General features: G+C 66.5%; 1 protein-coding gene across 1 annotated transcript; it reads right to left on the reverse strand.

Annotated features, from left to right (window-relative positions):
• Window positions 1-2,441: 2,441 nt before the first annotated feature.
• Window positions 2,442-17,068, reverse strand: DNMT3L (DNA methyltransferase 3 like). Its single transcript, XM_059388399.1, is given in 13 exon segments — window positions 2,442-2,775; window positions 2,778-2,914; window positions 4,829-4,914; window positions 7,475-7,614; window positions 8,240-8,315; window positions 10,588-10,676; window positions 11,700-11,784; window positions 14,029-14,200; window positions 15,096-15,208; window positions 15,286-15,365; window positions 16,094-16,138; window positions 16,374-16,596; window positions 16,904-17,068. Coding segments are annotated over 13 exon segments (1,476 nt in total). The 3' UTR covers window positions 2,442-2,710.
• Between the last annotated feature and the right edge of the window lie 714 nt (window positions 17,069-17,782).

The following is a 17,782-nucleotide window of genomic DNA, read 5'->3' on the forward strand; positions in this document are numbered from 1 at the left end:
TGGCCCGGCCGTGGGAGGGGATGGGGAAGGGGCTAGGGGAGGGGTGGACCCCAAGTGCGAGGGGCTTTTGGGCGCTGGGCTGGGAAGGGTGCGTAGTCTGCGGAAGCGCGATGCAGCCCAGGCCTGCTCCAGGGCAGCGGGGAGGGAGTGGGCGAGGGGCTCGAAGGGGTGAACCTGGGGGGCTGAGGGGCGCTGCGCTGCCACCGGTCCTGTCAGGAATGAGGGCTGGGACTCAGCGCAGGGGCTGTTTGCTGAGGGGACTTCTAGCCAGTCGGGCCGTGGGGGGACCGGCGCCTCGGCCTGGTACATGCATGCTGCCTCCAGTCCCCACTGGGCTTCCCAGGAGCTGTGTGACCTCGGGGAGTCACTTAACTCCTCTGTGCCTGCACGTTCCTGTTGGCCAAGTGGGAACAGTCAAAAAGCAGCAGGTTCCCGTGCTGCGCTTGTGAGAGACACTTCGAACGTTCGCACGGACACTGGCGCGTGGGCCACAAACAGTTACTTTATGGAAAAGCAGACCAGCCCTCGGGGCTCCCTGAAGTTGGCAGGTTCCTTTCTTCCCCTCCAGGGCCACCATGTTTCCCCGGCGGCCAGAGGCTGCGGAGGGAGAATCTGCTGGAGGAGCATCTAGGCAGCCCTGGGCACCAAGCGGGTTGGTGGTCCAGCTGGGGATCAAGGTCTCGGCCGTGGGAGGGGGCGGCGTGCACTTGCACTTGGATGCTGAGACCCAGGCTTCCCCCTCAGCCGTCCTGAGCAGCTCCCTGGGCGTCGGCACAGCCTGGACATGGGGGCAGCCCTCAGCGGGGTCCCTGGTCCAGGGAGCTCAGCGGGTGTGCCTGTTTCCTGGGGAAGCCGGGCGACAGCTCCACAAGCTTGACATCTCAAAGCAACAGAAATGCGTGGTCTGCGAGTTCGGGAGGCTGCCGCCTGGATCACAGCTCCTCTGGGGTCTCCGGGCGGGACGTCTCCTGTCTTCTGCTCCTGGAGGCCCCAGTCTCTCTTGGCTTCTCTGTCTCCAGGGTCATGACTTTCCCTGTCCCAGGTCAGGGCTCCCTCTGCCTCCCCTGACAAGGACCTTCGTGACCACATTTAGGGCCTCCCCAGGGTAACCCCGGACAATCTTCCCATCTGATGTCACCGTATCGGCAGCAGCCTTTCTGGCCACAGAAGGTGACATTCACAAGCTCCAGGGATCAGGACAGGGACACCTTTTGGGGTCTGTGGGTGGGGAGGGGGTTCGCCAGAGTCCACAGGCCGTCTGCCGGAGAGGGCCCTGCTCAGAGGTCCACCTGTTCCCCTCAGGCCTTCTCGGGTGGGCAGAGGCCCGCTGTGTCAGGCCCCTGGGCCGCTGTAACAAGACAGCACACACTGGTGGCTACTGAATGGTGGAGACGTGTGGCCCACAGCTCTGGAAGCTGCAAGTCCCAGGCCTGGGGCCGGCCGAGCGGGTGACAGTCCTCCTCCTGGCCACACACCTGTCGCGCACCCTCACGTGGTGTCCCCATGTGGCGTCCCCCTACAGCACGGGGGGCAGGGAACCACTCTGCGCCTCTTTGATGAGGCCACTCGTCCCATTCCCAAGTCACCGCCCCAAACATGTCCTGACACCACCGTCCTGGGGGTTCGGACTTCAGCGTACGACTTGGTGGGGTGGCACAGACCTGCAGACCGCCTGCCGCCACGTCGTGAAAGGTCATCTGCTCCATTCAGGGCCCACCAATTTAAACATAACCTCATCCAAAAACACCTTCACGGAAACACCCAGAATAACATTGGAGCAAATATCTGGGCCCCGTGGCCCAGCCGAGTCGGAACATAAAATTAATCCTTACCACGAATATTCTACTTCAAGATATTTTTTTAAAAAGATCTTCAGGAGGTCCAATTTTAGCCCCGCTTTTCCTCTGCAAGGTGTGCACGTGGCTCCCAGCGCCGGCATGGGCCCCGGGGGCTCGTCGCCCCTGCCCCGACGCCCGGGACAAGCTGTCTGTTACCATCTAATCTGTATCCCTGGGGGATTCCCGGGCTCATCGGGAAAGATCACTTTGGGGTTCCTTATGTGTGACTTGAAGCCAGCTCTGCGACCGGACGGGGTGCGCAGGGGTCCCGCCTTCTGCGAGCAAGTCCCTCTCGTGCGAGGGGCCCCAGCGGGCTTGTGCCTCGGGCTCGGATCTGGCCTCTGAGCGCCCTGCTCTGTCCTGTCCGTGCTCCCTTTGCTTGCCAAGTGTAACATTCTGCGATTTCCTGCGGCTGTCGTCAGGCTGGGTGGTTTTCACGATCACGGCCTACGGCGGTCACGTGCCAGCATGGCCAAGGGCACCGAGGGAGCGCGGGCCACGCCCACTCAGGACAACGGGTCCGCTCATCTCCCCCGACCCCAGACCCGCCCCGTCCCAGAGGATACAGTCGAGGCCGGCCTTCCACACAGAAACACAAGAATGTGACCCATAACCAGCACGATAAATATATTTTTAACTTCTCAACCGGCACACAGAAACATTTTCAGCAGCAAACATGCTTCGCAAGGGTCGGGGGCTGGGAACGTCACCCCCCCACCACCACCTCGGAGAAGGGCACCGCAAGGCTGGGTCCTCATCACCACACCCAAAGGGAAGACACGTCTGTGGCAACCTTGGAAAATCCAAAATCAAGCAAACAGAATAATAATTTGAAAGGAAAAAAGAAACAATGTAAGGAAAGTTGCCTGGTTCTAACGAACGTCTTTTTTCTTCATAGTAAAATAAATCATTTCTAAAGAGGAAGTGAGTTCTGTTGAAAATACTTGAAATATTCTCTCAGGGGGAGAAAACAATTCTTCACCAGCTTGGCCGGTCCCGGGCCTGGGGGCTTTGTCTTTTGCCTGTCCGGAGCCAGCAGGGACAGTTCGTCGTGGGAAGCCAGGGCCGAGTGCCTGCTGCCAGGGGGAGAGGGCGGATCATTTCCACCCCCAGCTGCCCACGGCCCTGGGGACCAGAGCGGGGGGGTGGCCGGCGGGGGTGGCAGCACATGGGGAAGTTGCTGGGGCCCGTCCTGCTAGACGACCCAGAGGTCTCCAAGAGAAGCCCTGGCCCTTCTCCCGGGACTCTCCCAGCCAGCGGTAGACGATGAGCCGTCCTGGCGGTCGGGGACGAGATGGCACCCCCTGCCGCCCCCCCCCCAGGGAGGAGCTGGGACCCTGGCCCCAGCTCTGCAGGTCCACTTCCCGTGGGAAGAGGCCATCGCGGAGGGAACCACGCAGAAGAAAGGGCAGGACCCAGTGGGCAAAGTTGGGCAAACTGTGCTGCGTGGCATTCCCGGGGAACCCCTGTCCCCGAGAGCCGAGCCATATGGAGCAGGTCCTCGAGGGTCCTGCGGCTGCCGGCGCTGGAGGCCCTGCATGTGGGGCCGGCCTCGGGGGAGACGCACACCGCCCGCCTTGCAGTTTGAGCAGACGGCGGGGCTCACGGCTTCCAGACGCCGCAGCCGGCCCCCCACCCTGCGCCCGGTCTCGGGCTCCCAGGCACCCCACCGCAGTCGGGGAACTCCTCTGGGTTAACTTTGGGGATTAAGGGCGCGAATGAGGAGCCAGAAACACAAGTGCCAGTCCCAGTCCCCTCCCCAGATGCTTCCCCGGGGCAGCCCCCCCACCTCCCGTCCAAGGGACGACCCTGGCTGTCGGCAAAATGCTTCCACTTGCAGCGAGCGAGCGTGAGGCTGTCGCGTCTCCCCGGAGACAACGTGAGCCTGAGGGAAAGCGTCGTGTGAAGACGCTGCTTCCAGCTTTGCCTCTGGGAACCAGGAGCCCCAGTGCTTCCCTGGGCACCTGCATCTCCCTGGCCCCCGACTGCCGCCCCCAAGGCGGGGAAGAGAGGGAAGCTGCTGAGAGCGCGGGCGGGGCAGAAGGGGCGGCCTGACGGTCGTGGCGGTCAAGGCTCAGAAAACGTGCGGACGCTGCTTCCCCTGGGCTCCGCCTAAACTCTGAACCCGGTGTGGGTCTGGCGAGTGCCGGGCCGGGCGGGCTCTGCCGTGAGCACCTGCCGGGGCGTGCCGGCATTGGGAGGCGGGTGGACAGAAGTGTCCAGAAGCTGTCGGGCTAAGACACGACTTCGCTTGGATCCTGTCAACGTCGGCTCAACACCAGGGCAGGAGCCACAGGCATGGGGTTGGGGGAGGGGCTGCCGCGTCCTTAGGGGCTCTGGGGCACAGGAGCGGGAGGGCAGGCGTCCTGGGAGCAGAAAGCTGTCGGAGCAGTGGGGCTGGGGGGAGCAGGAGTGTGGGGATGGGGGGGCTGCCAGGCAGACGAGACGTTTATGGGAAAGAACCGTCCTGAGAATGTTCTGGCGACGGGGGAGGGGCACGGGGGCCAGAGCCTGGCGTGTTTGAGGGACTGTTGTTCAGCACAGCCCAGAAATGCATCGTGGGTGAGGCTGCGTGAGCGAGAAAGTGTGAGTGAGCGTGTGCAGGGGTGTGGATGAGCGTGCGCAGGTGTGGGGCGTGCAGGGCAGGGCGCAGCTTCAAAGGGCTGCGGGGAGGCGCTCGTGGCCAGGTGACGGGTGTCTGGGAGCAGGGACTGTCTTCCCGGGACTCGGGGAAGCCCCACAAAGCCCCGCGGGGAGAAGCCCGGACAGGCCCCGCGCCAGCAGCTGGGGAGAGCCCCCCGTGTGGGAGTGGTTGTTCCTGGCCTGGATTTGCCCTGAATTTGGGGCATGGACCTAAGGCCCGCCAGACCCAGCCCCTGGCCTGGACACGGAGGCCACCCGGGCAGGGCTCTGTGTTCCTTTGGTGAAACCCACGCCGCGCCAGTGCCCCCCAAGCCCCCCTCCCACGGGCCGTGGAACACACAGGGAACCTTCTCACAGCCGGGATGTTGCTCCACACGTGCACGGCGTCCTGGACGGCTTGGCCACAGACGTCCTGGAGGGTCACGGGGTCAGCCTGTGGGGTGGGAATGTCGGCTGGGGAATCGGGGATGACCTCTGGCCCCCACGGTGCCGGCAGGCCTCAGCCTCCCTGGGCACCAGGTCGGGCCCTCCTGACTGTGTCTCCGGCTACCGCGCTCGTGTGTCACTTCTGTTTCCCTTTATGACCTCATGAGGGAAAGAGGCTGAGATCGTGTCGTAGAACTTCTCTCGGGTGGACTTCCCATTTCTCGTTCCCCGGGGTCGCAGGCGCGGGATCCCCCCCGCTCCAGCACAGAGGAAGACCGCCCTGCGGGACAGTGACATCCGCGGTCTTGCTGCCAAAGCTGTTTTGCTTCGGAAAGATAAAAGGCTTTGCCGGGAGAAACGAGTTTTCTGAAAGGCTGGCCTCGGGAGCCGAGGGGGCTGCCTGGTTCCTGGAGCCCCTGAAGCACGGGGTGGGGGTGGGAGGGAGACGGACCCTCCACCAACAGGAGGGGGAGCCACGGGGGGGGCACCAAGGAGAAACTGAGGCAGGAAGCCCCTTGGTCCCTGACACCCAGCAGGACACAGGCTGAGTCGGCCTGTGAGCACCGTTCCCAAGCCCGTCGCTGTGGACACACGGGCGGCCTCCTGCACACACAGGCCCGGCGGGGAGAGACACGCAGTGACTGCCTGTTCCGCAGGGACAGATGTTTCTTGGTTTGTCCCCCAGAACCCACCACCGGGACCTGCCCGGGTGGCCGGGGAATGAGGCTCGTGAGCAGCCCCGGGAGCCCGGTTCTCTACAACACGTGGTCAGGCCTCCGGGTCAGAGCCGGCCCTTCCGCTCTGGACACCGAGGCCTACGAATCCGTCTCACATCCTCTCCCGCTCCGGGCAGGGCTGGCCGCCCAGGACGGAATCCCCGACGGGAGGCAGACACACAGCCCGGCCTCCTGGAGGACGTGGAGACACGAGAACGTGGAAATGCCGCGCTCCAAACTGCACGTAGGTGAGCAAACGTTTAACCTCAGACCCCGTCACAGGCCCTAGAAACACGGCCCTTCCGGGGACAGTCAGTGGAAGTCTCCGCTGTGGAGAGGACGCCCTGCCTGGGCCTGTCAGTGGGGACCCACCCTGGGTGTCTCCACGGCCCCCCGCTGAGAGGGCTGGGTGTCGTCCGCCCCCGATCGCCTCATCCTTGTCTGTCGCCCCGACTACCGTCGCCGACGTGCACGTGCCGTGCCCCGCCTGTGTCTGCGGGGTTCTGGGACGAAGCTTTCTCTCCTTTGGAAGCCGGCAGGCGGCTGTTGTGAATGTTTGTGCAGAACACCCGTCACCCGCCGGGCGAAAACACACGGTACCACGTGCGGCACGTCGAGGTCTCCCCACCCCGGCAGGAACGCGCGTGCACGGCAAGACGGGGGTGTTAGAGAAAACACGGGGCGCGGGGAGCGCGGGACCCATCTCTGGGACAGGCAGACCCCGACCGGGTGTCCCGCCAACGCCGCGCTCCGACAGCGTCCGGCAGGCACTGCACCGCGAGGCAAGGGCAGGGCCCCGCAGGTGTGACGTCGGACGAGATGACTGCTCTCTGCAGAGGACCGGCCCAGACGCCCAGAAAGTCTGACCGAGTTGGCCAGAAACCACCGTGATCCTCTAGGTGACGCGATGAGGCCGCAGAGCCAAAGGAGCCGGACGGACAGCGCCGTAAGTCGCGCACACATCCGAACCCGCCAGATGGCAAGGCCGAAGGTCCAGAAAATCTCGGGGGGACCCAGGCCCCCACACAGCAGGACTGCAAGGAAGAGTGCGCACCCCCCGTGGGCCCGTGTCTCCGCGGGGGGCCGGGGGCCGGGCCTGCCCCACAGGCAGAGGGTTGCCGCCGTGAGGATGATAGCCCTTGGCGCGCACACGCCCCCCCGGGTCCGTCCCACAGACGCCCCCACACGCCCTGCATCAGTTCTTTTTTGCGACTGAGCCAAGTAAAGCCACAAAACACGCCGTTGAAGCGGCAAACGAGGGGGCCGGTCCGCAGCGGAGGGGCTCGGAGGGGCTGGCTCGGGAGAAAGCCTCCGCAGATCGGAGGCATTGCGTAAAGCGCCCCCGAGGTAGCCAGGCGAGGGGACAGGGCCCGGTGGCCGGGAGCTTTCCGCTGTGAGTGTGGGGGGGTCGTCCTGAGAGGCGACGCCAGGCCCCAAAGGTGTCCTGTCCCAGGGCGTCAGTGCCGGGAGGGCCCTGGCCAGGGGAGCCCAGGGCGGCCCCTCTCAGGGTCAGAATTCAGGAGGGCAGAGAGAACACCCAAGGCTGTCGGCGCCCAGAGGCCGAAGGCACGTGCGGTTCTGTGCATGTGTGCGGCGTGTGCCCGCGTGCCCGGCGTACGGAGGTGTTTCTGGGCACGGACGGGAGCCCCACGCTGGCATGTGCGGAAGGAAGTGCAGGAACCACGGGCTGTGGGACGCCCCCCAAGGCCACAGCAGGGTCTGTGCCTCGGGAGAGCAGTGGGCCCTCCTGAGCCCCGAGAAGGAGAGGCTCCGGGTGGGGCCGTGAGCCCTGCTGTCCCCGGGGAGGCCACCCTGACCCGCCCGGACGCCCTCCCGGACTGCGGCTCGTACCTCCAGGAAGCGAGTGGCTACGTGCCGGTCATCTTGGCTCAGCACCAGATTGTCCACAAACATCCAGAAGAAGGGCCGCCGGCTGCCCGGGCTGGGCCTGGCGTACTGCAGGACGCGGCGGAACTGGAACAGGTACCACGCTGCGGGGTGTGCAGGGGTGGCTGCCGGTGAGGGGGTGCGGTGGAGGGGAAGGCTAGGGGGTTGGGGGAGGGTGCACAGGTGTGGGGAGGGGGTGCTGAGGGGCTGGGGAGGCAGGGGTGACTGTGGGAAGGCCATTCCGGTGTGGCTGGCCTGGCCCGGGCCCCCACGTGCTCCCCAGGGCAGGCCTGTCCCCTCCAGAGTGACTGGGCCTCAAGGGCCCTGGGGTCCGTGTGTCCCGGGCGCCGACCCCAGCCTCCCCCAGCGCGCCGGCATCAGGAAAGGGCCGAGGCACGTAAAGCAGCGCAGGGCAAGAAGTGCCTGCGAGCAAAGAGCTTGTCTGTGTCTCCCCGAGAATGCATTCCGCAGAGCACGGGAGACAGAGACAGGACACACAGCAGGTGGGGCCCGGGCAGCTTCTGGGGTGACAGATTCCCCACCGCCACTGTCCGGTGCCGTGTGGCTTCCCGGGGCTCAAACCCAACAGACCGTACCCCCCACGGGGGCAGGCTGCTCATGCGGGGGAGGCCCGGGGACGGCTGTGTGTAGGAACGCAGGCTGCTGGCGCTCCGGTGCAGGACGGTGGACACCGGAGGGCTGTGACGCGGGCGGGCCGCCGTGTCTTACCTGGCGGGTGGTCGCAGGCCTGGCCGATGGGGGGTGTGGCGCCGTACACGAGGTCAAACGGGCCCCACGCTTCCACCTGCCGGAGACGGGCACACTGCCGATGGCCGCGCGGGACAGCCCTGTCCTGCCACAGGCTCGCAGAGCCCAAGAGCCCCCACAGCAGCGGGCACCCCGTGTGTCCAGGTGGGTGACTTGCGATGAGGTCGAGACCCCACAGGACCCCGGTGGGACAGTGAGGCCCACCAGGTCAGACTTGCCACGGTGGCTCTTGGTGGCCCCGGCCTCGGGGACACGCGGAGCCCAGCCTCTGTCCTCTGAGGAGAGGCCAGCACCCCGCAGGGCACGTGGGGTCTGAGCTGACCTCTCTGCGTCTTACAGAGCTGCCCCGGGAAGGTCGGCACAGGGACTGGCTGGGATTCATACGGATTCTGTGCGCGCCTGACGTGACAGCCGGTGGCCCGGAGCTGACCGCTGGCCACCACCTTCCCCGCCGGCCGTCAGCAGCCTCAGCGGCCCTGCAGGCTCACGGAAAAAGACAAAATCCACCTCCGCTCACACCCGGGCAGACAACAGAAGGACGCTCTTCGACCACAGGGACCCAACGACCCCTCTCCCGGGCCGGAGGGATTCCCGCTAACAGTTCTAGGCTCTGTCATTCTACTAAATAAATTCGTGGGAGACCCAGATACCTGACGACTGGATTTCCGACTGCCCTGAGCTGCTAACCAAGAGCCACATCCCATGATTTGCTCCTAACCCTTGTGTCCCCTCCAGCCAGTCCCCGTGTCCCCCCAGGGGGCGTCTGGCCGCTGGGCTCAGGGACGGCCCGGGTGTCTGCACAGAAGAGAGGGCGTCAGGGCGAGAAGCCGAGTGTGGGCTGACAGTCCCCACAGTCAGCCGCTCGCCCCCAGAACCGGGGGCCGCGAAGTTTTGCACGGAGAAAAACCGAGTCTAAACGAGGCCCCCCAGGCCCCCCGCAGCTGCCGGCCCCCTCCAGCCTGGACCGGAGCCCCCATCCGGGAAAGCCGCAGCAGGTGCAGGTGCGGACCGCCGCGCCCCACCTCTAGGAGGGGCTGCCAACAGCCTGGCCCGCGTCACGGGCCTCGCGAGAGGAAGTGAGGCCGGAGGGGCGGCGTGGGGCGCTGAGGGATGCCACGCACCCCTGAGCCGGGCTTGCTGGAACAGGTGTCCCTGGGGCTACGGAGAGAACACAGGTTTCCAGTACTGCGTCAGGAACGCTGCCACACGTCCCTGATCGCAGGCGTCACGGGACTATCGATGAGGTCTGCCACAGAAGACGGGGGTCCCGCCTTGTTCCTAACCGCGGGGAAGGCGGGTGTCCGCGAGCTTAGCTGAGGGGCAGGGAGATGCCCCGGGCAGGGGAGGCCTCGTGTCACCAGCCTGTCCCACGCCCTGTCTTACCCTTGAGGGAGGACCTTGCCCTGGGGTCTGGGAGAAGCATCACGCAGGGTCGGGCTCCAGAAAGGCCCCACGGGGGTTCTTTGAAAGGGGATGGGGCGAGGGCAGACGGGGGGTCTTGGAGGAGGCCCATGGGCATGGCGTTTAAGGGTGTGGGGCTCCGGTGTGCCCCACGAAGAGGCCGCACCAGCTTTGGGGCAGGAGGGCCCGGGATGCAACAAGGCTGCCCGGCTTCCCCAGGCGCAGCCAGAGAGGAGGGACAGCCCCTCGGACCACCAGCTCCAGGCCTGACGGGGGGCAGAGCCGTGGGGCAGGGAGAGCACAACCCCACGTGGGCCCCTCCTCGTGGCCGGCCGCCCCCTTCAGCAGCCGGCACTCCCGGCCCGGACGCCCTGCCCACGGCTGGTGGCTCTCAGCCACCTCTCCTGCACCAGAGACGGACAGACCAGGTCCTCCTGCCCCGGGGCCACCAGGGGAAGCTGCCCAGCCACCTCCCGTCAGCTGCAAAGGGCTGCTGGCAGAGCTGGGGCCTCCTGAGTCATCTCAAGGCACTTCCTCCCAGGCCGCTGCCCCAGCCAGCAAGAGACAGCCTTCGAGGGAGCCAGAACATTCCATCACTGCGTTCGCAGAGTGCCCCCAGCGACGAACTGCTGGGTTCCAGAATTTCCCTGAGACCCCAGGCGGGGCTGGAGCCCACTGCCTGAGCCGCGCTGTCCCTGGTGCCGGGAGTGGTCCCTGGGATCTCCGCGCCTTGGTGGAGACAGGCCCACAGCTCCGCTCTGGACTGTGGGCAGCGTGGGGCCCACAAACACGGCCCTCTCCTCTCTCCCCTGCCTTGGGGTGCCAGCCCTGCCACCCGCCGCCCCCACCCCCGGATCTCCCGCACACTGCGCTTGTCCCGGTGCCGGGCGCCACGCGGCAGCGCTTACGTCCTTCCTCACGACATCTGTGACATCGTCCAGGTGCTTCAGTCCCCCCGGGGCGGAGCCGCTCTCCAGGAAGCCCAGACTCACGAGCTCTGCGCGGGGAGACAAGAGGAGGGCGCGGAAGGGCCGGTGCGTGACCCCCGCCGTGGAAAACGGCCGATGGCTAATCCGAAAACACGAGCAAACGCTCGCTGGTTCGCGAGCTGACGGGGGCTGAGGATGACGCCGTGTGCGACGCTACAGGCCAAGCCAGCAACCCCCCCGGTGCTGACGTAAGAAAGTCAAGGGATTTGTTGCAAAACCAGGCCTTCTGGGGCTGTGGTGTCGGGTTCTGGCTTAGGAAACCCGCCAGGCCGTGGTGTTCCGGCTGATGTCACCCGGCCAGCTGTGGGACACGTGGGCGTGGTGGCAGGAGCCCTCGGCCTGGGCTGGGAAGAGGAATCCAGAAAGGATCTCACCGACTAGACCAAGGGAAGCAGCCTCGGGGTGGGCAGGCCGGGGCGGTGACTCCCGGCTCCTCCTGCCAGCCGCTGCGGCCGCTGCCCGCTCTGGCCACAGGCCCCTGGTCCGAGCGTGGTGCCCACGGGCCGCCTTGGCCGCAGTGCACAAGGCCGAGCACAGGGCCCGGAATGGAATGAATGAATCTCCCGATTCCATTTGACCAGAGACTAAGAACTGTTTTCATGGGTTCCTCTTATGTCTACTGGGCCCAGAAGAGTCCAGAGGATTTCCAAAGGCACCAGCAGGAGGGGGTCAGTGCAGGGACCAGGGGGCGGGGGCAGGACCCCCAGCAAGGCTGGAAGGCGTCGCATGGCCGGCAAGCTGGGGGTGTGTGTAGAGAGGGAGAGCTTGGCAGCCCTGTGGGGCGGTCAGGCACGCGGCGAGGTCGGAGTGGACCTCGTGTTCGGTGGCCGTGGGCAGGCCGCGGCCGGTGGGCCCCTCTAGGAGGACCGCCTGGGCCCACTTCGGGACATTTCACACCAACGCTCGCCTCCTGCGTGTTGGCTCCCAGGAGGGAGCCCCGGGGTCCTCACCCGCCCGCCTGCCGCCTGACCCTCAGGGAACATTCTCGGGTCCGTCCCCAGGGAAGGACCCACAGGCCTCACTCCACTCACCTCTCCTGATGTCCCCAAAGAGGGACAGCACCCGAACTGGCTCTCTCTTCCACACGGGCACCGTTTTATACGTCTCCAGCGAATTCTATTAAAAACACAATTCTCGGGGTGACGGCTGCAGAGCCCGTGAGGCACGAGGAGAAGTCTTTCTGGTCCTGCAGAGGCATTTCCCGACCGAGGGAGATACCCCTGAACGCGCCTCCCGGCCAGGCTGGCCCTGCCCCCACCCCAGGTGCCCTCCCTGGCTGAGGCCCCCAGCCCCGAACCCCCCCTCCCGCCGGGTCATCTTGAGCGTGGAGAAGGCAGGAGCGAGGGGCTTTTCCTGGCTGCGGAAGAGGGAAAGTGGATCCCGAGAGGAAGCACTTCCTCTGGGCTTCTGGGGGGATCCTGAGTATGACAGTGGGATTCCCCGACTTCTCTCCTTCCCCACGTGGGCTCGCCAGGTGGTCCCCGAGCCACGGGGCAGCTCTGCGAGCTCCCAGCTGAGGACAAAGGACAGGAGAGCTCGCGGAGGACGCCCACCTGCCCCTTCCAGGATGCCCCCTTGTGCATCAAACACCCCAGGGCCCCTGCCTCCAGGAGGATGCACTTGGGGGTTCCGGTGCCCCACGAACAGGGCATCAAGCTGCCGTCTGGCAGAGCCCAGGCCTGAGCAGGCGACCCCGAGCCACGCGGGGAAGGGTCTGCGCCGGGGCTGGAGCCGATGGGTGGGGGCTGGCGAGTTCGGAGGTGAGGTGCGTGTGAGGAGGGCAGTGGACCCTGGGGGCGTCCTGGTCCCCTGCTGCAGCTGTGGGGGTGGGGAGCTCCTTCCTCCTGCCCCCACCCAGCCTGAAACCACTTCTGTCACCAACTCCAGTTCCTTTCTGAGGGGAACTTCCTGCAGCTGACAAGCGTGCTGTCGGCCCCACGGGGACGGAGGACACTGATGGGGCGGGGAGAGGTTCTACTAGGATCGCGTGCACTTCTGTTTCCAAGAAGCACCATAAGGCCCGTCGGGCGTGGAGCACAAGCTGTCCCTTCCCCCGGGCAGAGCCAGGTGCCTGACAGGCCCACCCGGTGCCAGGTGACCAGCAAAGAGGTGCGGGTGTTCCCAGAAATGTTGTGGCCGAGCAGCTGGGTAAGGGTGCCCCGGGCCAGCCCCGGGTCCCAGGATAGAGGGGAGCCCGCGGAGAGAGGGAAGCACCCCAGGGTCGGCACAGCTCTCTCCCAGCCTGCTGGCACCCCCAGCCCTGCCCGTGAGACGGTGGCTCTGGCACATCCTGGGGGGCGGTGGGCAGCCCCGTCACCCCACCTGCTTCCCACCACACAGCAGCCGCCCCAGAAAGCCCACTCCACGGAGCTGGGGGTTTGCCCTCTTCCCACGTCCACGGGGTGAGACCTGCTGCCTGAGAAGACTCTGCCCAACCTCCAGAAGGATCTGGAGGCTGTGGGGGAGCCGGAGGCTGGGGAAGCTGGAGGGGTGCCCAGTTTTGACAGATCTGGGTGTGGGTCGCTTGCTGTCCCCGCTTGCTCCCCCAGAGTGACCACGCTTCCGTCCTAGCTTCCTGGGGCTGCCATAACATGAAATACAAGCTGCGGCCTAAAACCACTCCTGTGCGTTTGCTCTGGAGACCCAGAAGCCCCAAGTCCGGGTGCAGCTGGTCTGGCTCCATCCCGGGACTCCGAGGGAAGTCCTCCTGCCCAGCGTCCCTGTGCCGGCAAGAGCTCTTTGGCTCTCCCGGGGTCACACGGCTGGCTTCCCTCTGGGTATCTCCATCCCTGTCTCCTGTGACACCTGTCAGTGCCTTGCAGGGGCTCCCCAAGCAGGATGACCTCACCCGGAGACCTAGAGCTAAATCGCGCCCACACAGACCCCAGTTCCAACATGGGCCCCCGTCCCAGGAACCACGGGCTAGGACTCGGAAGACGTGGCTCAACTCACTCGGATGAACCCACAGCTCCGGCCTAGCGCACGGCTCCTGGCCTCCACCCTCCAGAGGTCCCGCGTCCATGCCCTGTGTCCATGACCCGTCTGTGCCCCGCTGTGCTCCGTCCCTGCCTATGCGGGCCGCCTCGGGGTTTGCTCCCACTTGCCGGACTCGGGGCGCACCTCTGCCGAGCCCCAGTCCCCCCACCGCCGCGAACGCTCACTCCCTGCTTGGAAGAAGCGCGTCCGCCAGACCCCGGCAGGAAAATGAGGCAACAGCATTTGCTTCAAGCCTGTTTCATCATCGGCTCTCAGAGCCGCTGGTAGCAGAGAAACGTGACAGTCAGGGCCCCGCGCTTCGCCATCAGTCCTGGAAGCCCAGTCCCCCCCCACCCCCACCCCTGCCCCCTCGCTGCCCCTCACCGACTCCCGGTCACAGAAGGCCTTCAGCCCACCCCGCCACTTCTGCCGCCTCTGCAGGAGCCCGCTGCGGGGGAAGGGCAGGCACAGGAAGCACACCCAGTTGCTCATGGCCTGCACCCTCCCCGACGTCCCGGGGCCCACCAGCGTGTCCACGCACTCGAAGCAGTAGCATCTAGAGGCAAACGGTCACAGTCACGGACGCGGCCTTCCCTCGGCCACCGGGCAGCCGGGAGCCGGCTCTGGCTTCAGAGTGAGGGAGAAGCCACCCTCATGCTCCCGGGGGGCAGGGGTGAGAATAAGCTGTCCCCCGGAACGGGGCCCAGTCCCTCCCAGGAGCCCAGAGGAACAGGAGCGAGCGTCTGCAGAAGACAGCGGTGTGGGGGGTGAGCTGCGATTTTCCGGCAGATTCCGCAGGATCCGCTCTGGCTGCGGGGAGTCAGGGTCTCCCAGCCCAGCTGAGGGTGAGGACACCAGCCGGAGGTGTGAGGGCGATGCAAGTACAGTGGCCCGGGGGGGGGGGAGACCGCAGCTGGGGCGCGGGCGGCCCCTGCCTGGCCCGGAGCCTGACCGCCTGTCCCCGGGGAGCGGGTGTGCGTCACTTCCCTACTCATGACTGAGCTTGCCGCACGCCTTGGCATTGATAACAGTGAGGAGGAAAATCGGGGACGCAGATCTCCCGACACCCCCTGCCCCCCACCCCCCCGTCAAGGCTCCACACCAAACAGGACACTGGGGTGGAGATGGAAATCATCTTGGGGGCATGTGCCCCCACACTCCGGCTGAGGCGCCCAGAGGCTGGGCGAGCCCTAGATGGTGGGCAGGGGCTCACCGTCCTGCCCTCCCGCCGGCTCTGAGCACCCCCCAGGCCGAGGCGTCCTCCGGGCACTGAGGTCCTACTGCCCTCCCAGCAACCCGTCACCAGGGCTGAGCCCCGCGCCTGCTCTGAGCCACTTGCTGCGCAGAGGCCCCCCCCCCCGGGCTGAGCCCCCCCTGGGCCCCCCCCCCGCGCCCCCCCCCCCCCCACCCCCCCCCCCCCCCGCCCCCCCGAGTCCCGCCCCCAGCCGCACCGGGTGCAGTCGGGGTTCTCGCAGATGAGCAGGGTCTCCCCGGAGCAGCAGATGGAGCAGTAGGACTGGTACCCGTCATCGTCGTACAGGAAGAGACAGTCCAGAAACTTGTCCTTGGAGAGGGCAGAGCTGGGCTGGCACCTCCCGGCCCCGAGGCCCCCAGCAAGGTCCCCCTCGGCTCCCCGCGTACCTTGCAGGGGGCGCACATGCCGCCCTCAAACAACGGGTGCCGCGTGTGCACCTGGAAGCTCCCGCAGCAGATGCACACGTCTGAGGGCCCGGCGTCGCATCGGGGGTCGTGGCACCGGCAATCAAGCGACACACTCAGCAACACGGCGGAACACAAGGAGGGACAGGAGCCCCTGCTCCCGGCTCGGGGACTTGGCCTGGCCACTGCTCCGGGCCCCCCACCCCCCCACCGTGCACACTCCCCTCTCGGAGTCCCAGCTGGCTTCTCGGGTGTGGGTTCTTTTGTTTGCAAAGATTGATAAACGGACCCTAAAGTGCATATGGGGGTGTGCGTGGCTCCGTGGGTCAGGGACTGACGCCTGATTTGGGCTTGGGTCGGGTCACGACCTCAGAGTGACCGCCTCGGGCTCTGTGCTGGGCCGCGCTAGGCACCAGTAGGCTTCAGATGCCCGCGCTGGCTCTCTCCAGTGAAGAAATCTTTAGAAAATTCAAATGGAAACACAAATCCACAGAAAAACAAAGGAGATTCACGCCTGCCTAATGCTGGAAAGGGGAGGCAGTACCCCAGGTGGGGTCCGGGGTTTCTTTTGGGGGGAATGAAAAGTGAAGTGAAAATCTCCACTGTGGGGAAGGCTGCGTGACTCTGGGACTACACTTGGAGACGCTGGAATGAAGCTCTGGGGCCCTGGGGTGGGTGCGGGGAGAGGGGCAGGACCCCCACCACGGCCACGGCCACGGCCTTCTCCGAGACGCTGAGCAAGGCCGGCCGCGGCGGGCTGACCCGGCCCTCTCCCCCCGCCGGGGCTCACCTTCTATGTCCCTCTGGTTCACCCTGACTTCATACGCAAGGAGCTCTGAGAAACGAAACAAGAAGAGGGCCGGTCCCTCTCCGGCCTTCCTCTCCTGCAAACCTGGCCAAGGGTCACAGGGTGACCTGATCTCACGGCAACTGAGGGGCGGCGGGGGGCGGAGGGTGCCGCCCCGCCTCTGCCAGGCATGTGAATATTCCAGAAGCCTGGTACCTTACACATGGCCCAGGCCCGGGGCTGGCATCCTCGGGGAGGGACCGGTACTGGAAAGAGCCCTCACCTCTGCAGGGCGCCGGGGAAGCCGGTGCGGACGGCTCGCTGGAGCCCACCACGATCACATCCGTGCTCTGCTCTGCGTCCGGCTCCAGGACCGGGACTGGGACAACCACACGGAGACCCCGCGGGAGACGGGCCCGGACGGAGGGAGAAGACGGCCGGTGGGCCTCTGCCTGAGAACCCTGGCTCCCGTGGGGGACGCACCTGATCACCCAGCTTGAGCCCCCCTACACTGCTGCCTACCCCGCCTGACCCAGCACCTCGGGCCTGACCCAGCACCTACCCCTCCTGACCCAGCACCTCGGGCCAGGAAGACCTGTGGGGAGCGCCAATCATGCCCCGAGGCCGGGTGTGTCCCCTGTGGGCTGTCCCTCCTGGCCCAGAGCCCCCCGCCACTGTGTAGGGCCTGCTGGGCTTCTCTCCACAAAGGGGAGGGCAGGGGGCCTGGGGTGGCCTGGAGGGCCCCAGGTCCACCCCCAGCTGTGGGTCCCTCCCACACCGCCGTGCTCTCTCCTCCCACAGGGTCCCCCAGACCCGTCCTGTGGTCTCCCCCGTGACACCCCCAGCGCAGGAGGCCCGAAGCAGTCGGAAGGGCTCACGGATTTCGCAGGTGGCCTGCCAGGGCTCCTCGGGGGGCAGCTCGGGGTCGGAGCGGCCCAGGGCCTCCACACTCGGGGTCCCCTCGGGCGAGAGAGCCATGACACCGTGACAAGGGGCTTCCCAGAAAACGCCTGCGGGCCAAGAACAGGGGGCCAGGGGTGTGGACCCGCAGGAGAGAACTGGGGTGGGGGTGCGCAGGGCTCCCGCGTGACGCCTGACTGCGGGGGCGGGGGCGGGGCGGCGGGGGCGTGAGGAAACCCTCCGTGCCAGGGGGTGCTGCGTGGAAGGGTGAGGGGCTCAGGCGGGCTCTCATAGGGGGGGGGGGGGGGGGGGGGGGGGGGGGAGGGGGAGGGCCGCCCGCAGGATGGGCGGGGTTAAGAGCCACTTCTGTGAGGAGGTTTAGGGTGTGGGAGGAGGGGGCGGAGCTGGGTGGGGGAGGGTGCTGGGGGCGGGGCTGGGGTGGAGGCGGGGCTCCCGCAGGGGAGGGCAGGGGGCAAGGGTCAGGGTGAGGGAGTTCTGGGCTGGCTTGGGTAGCTGGGGGGTCGCTTCCAGAGTGGGGCTGAGGAAGAAGGGGCCGGGGGCATTTACTGCTGGGATGGGCCCAGAGACAGCGGGTGGGGGCCGTGGTTGGGAGGGGGACACCTTTGGGCCCTCTGGGGACTCCGCAGGGGCCCAGCCTCAGGCTGGGCAGATGTTGGGGTGATGCCGGGGGAGGGGCAGTGACTCCCTTTCCCCCAGCTTGGATGTGGGCCCGGTGACTTTCCGGCGAGGAGTGCAGAATGGTGGGGGGTAAGTGTGCACGGACCCCCTCCG

This window comes from Mustela nigripes, chromosome 2, assembly GCF_022355385.1.
Source record: "Mustela nigripes isolate SB6536 chromosome 2, MUSNIG.SB6536, whole genome shotgun sequence".
NCBI classification, from domain to species: domain Eukaryota; kingdom Metazoa; phylum Chordata; class Mammalia; order Carnivora; family Mustelidae; genus Mustela; species Mustela nigripes.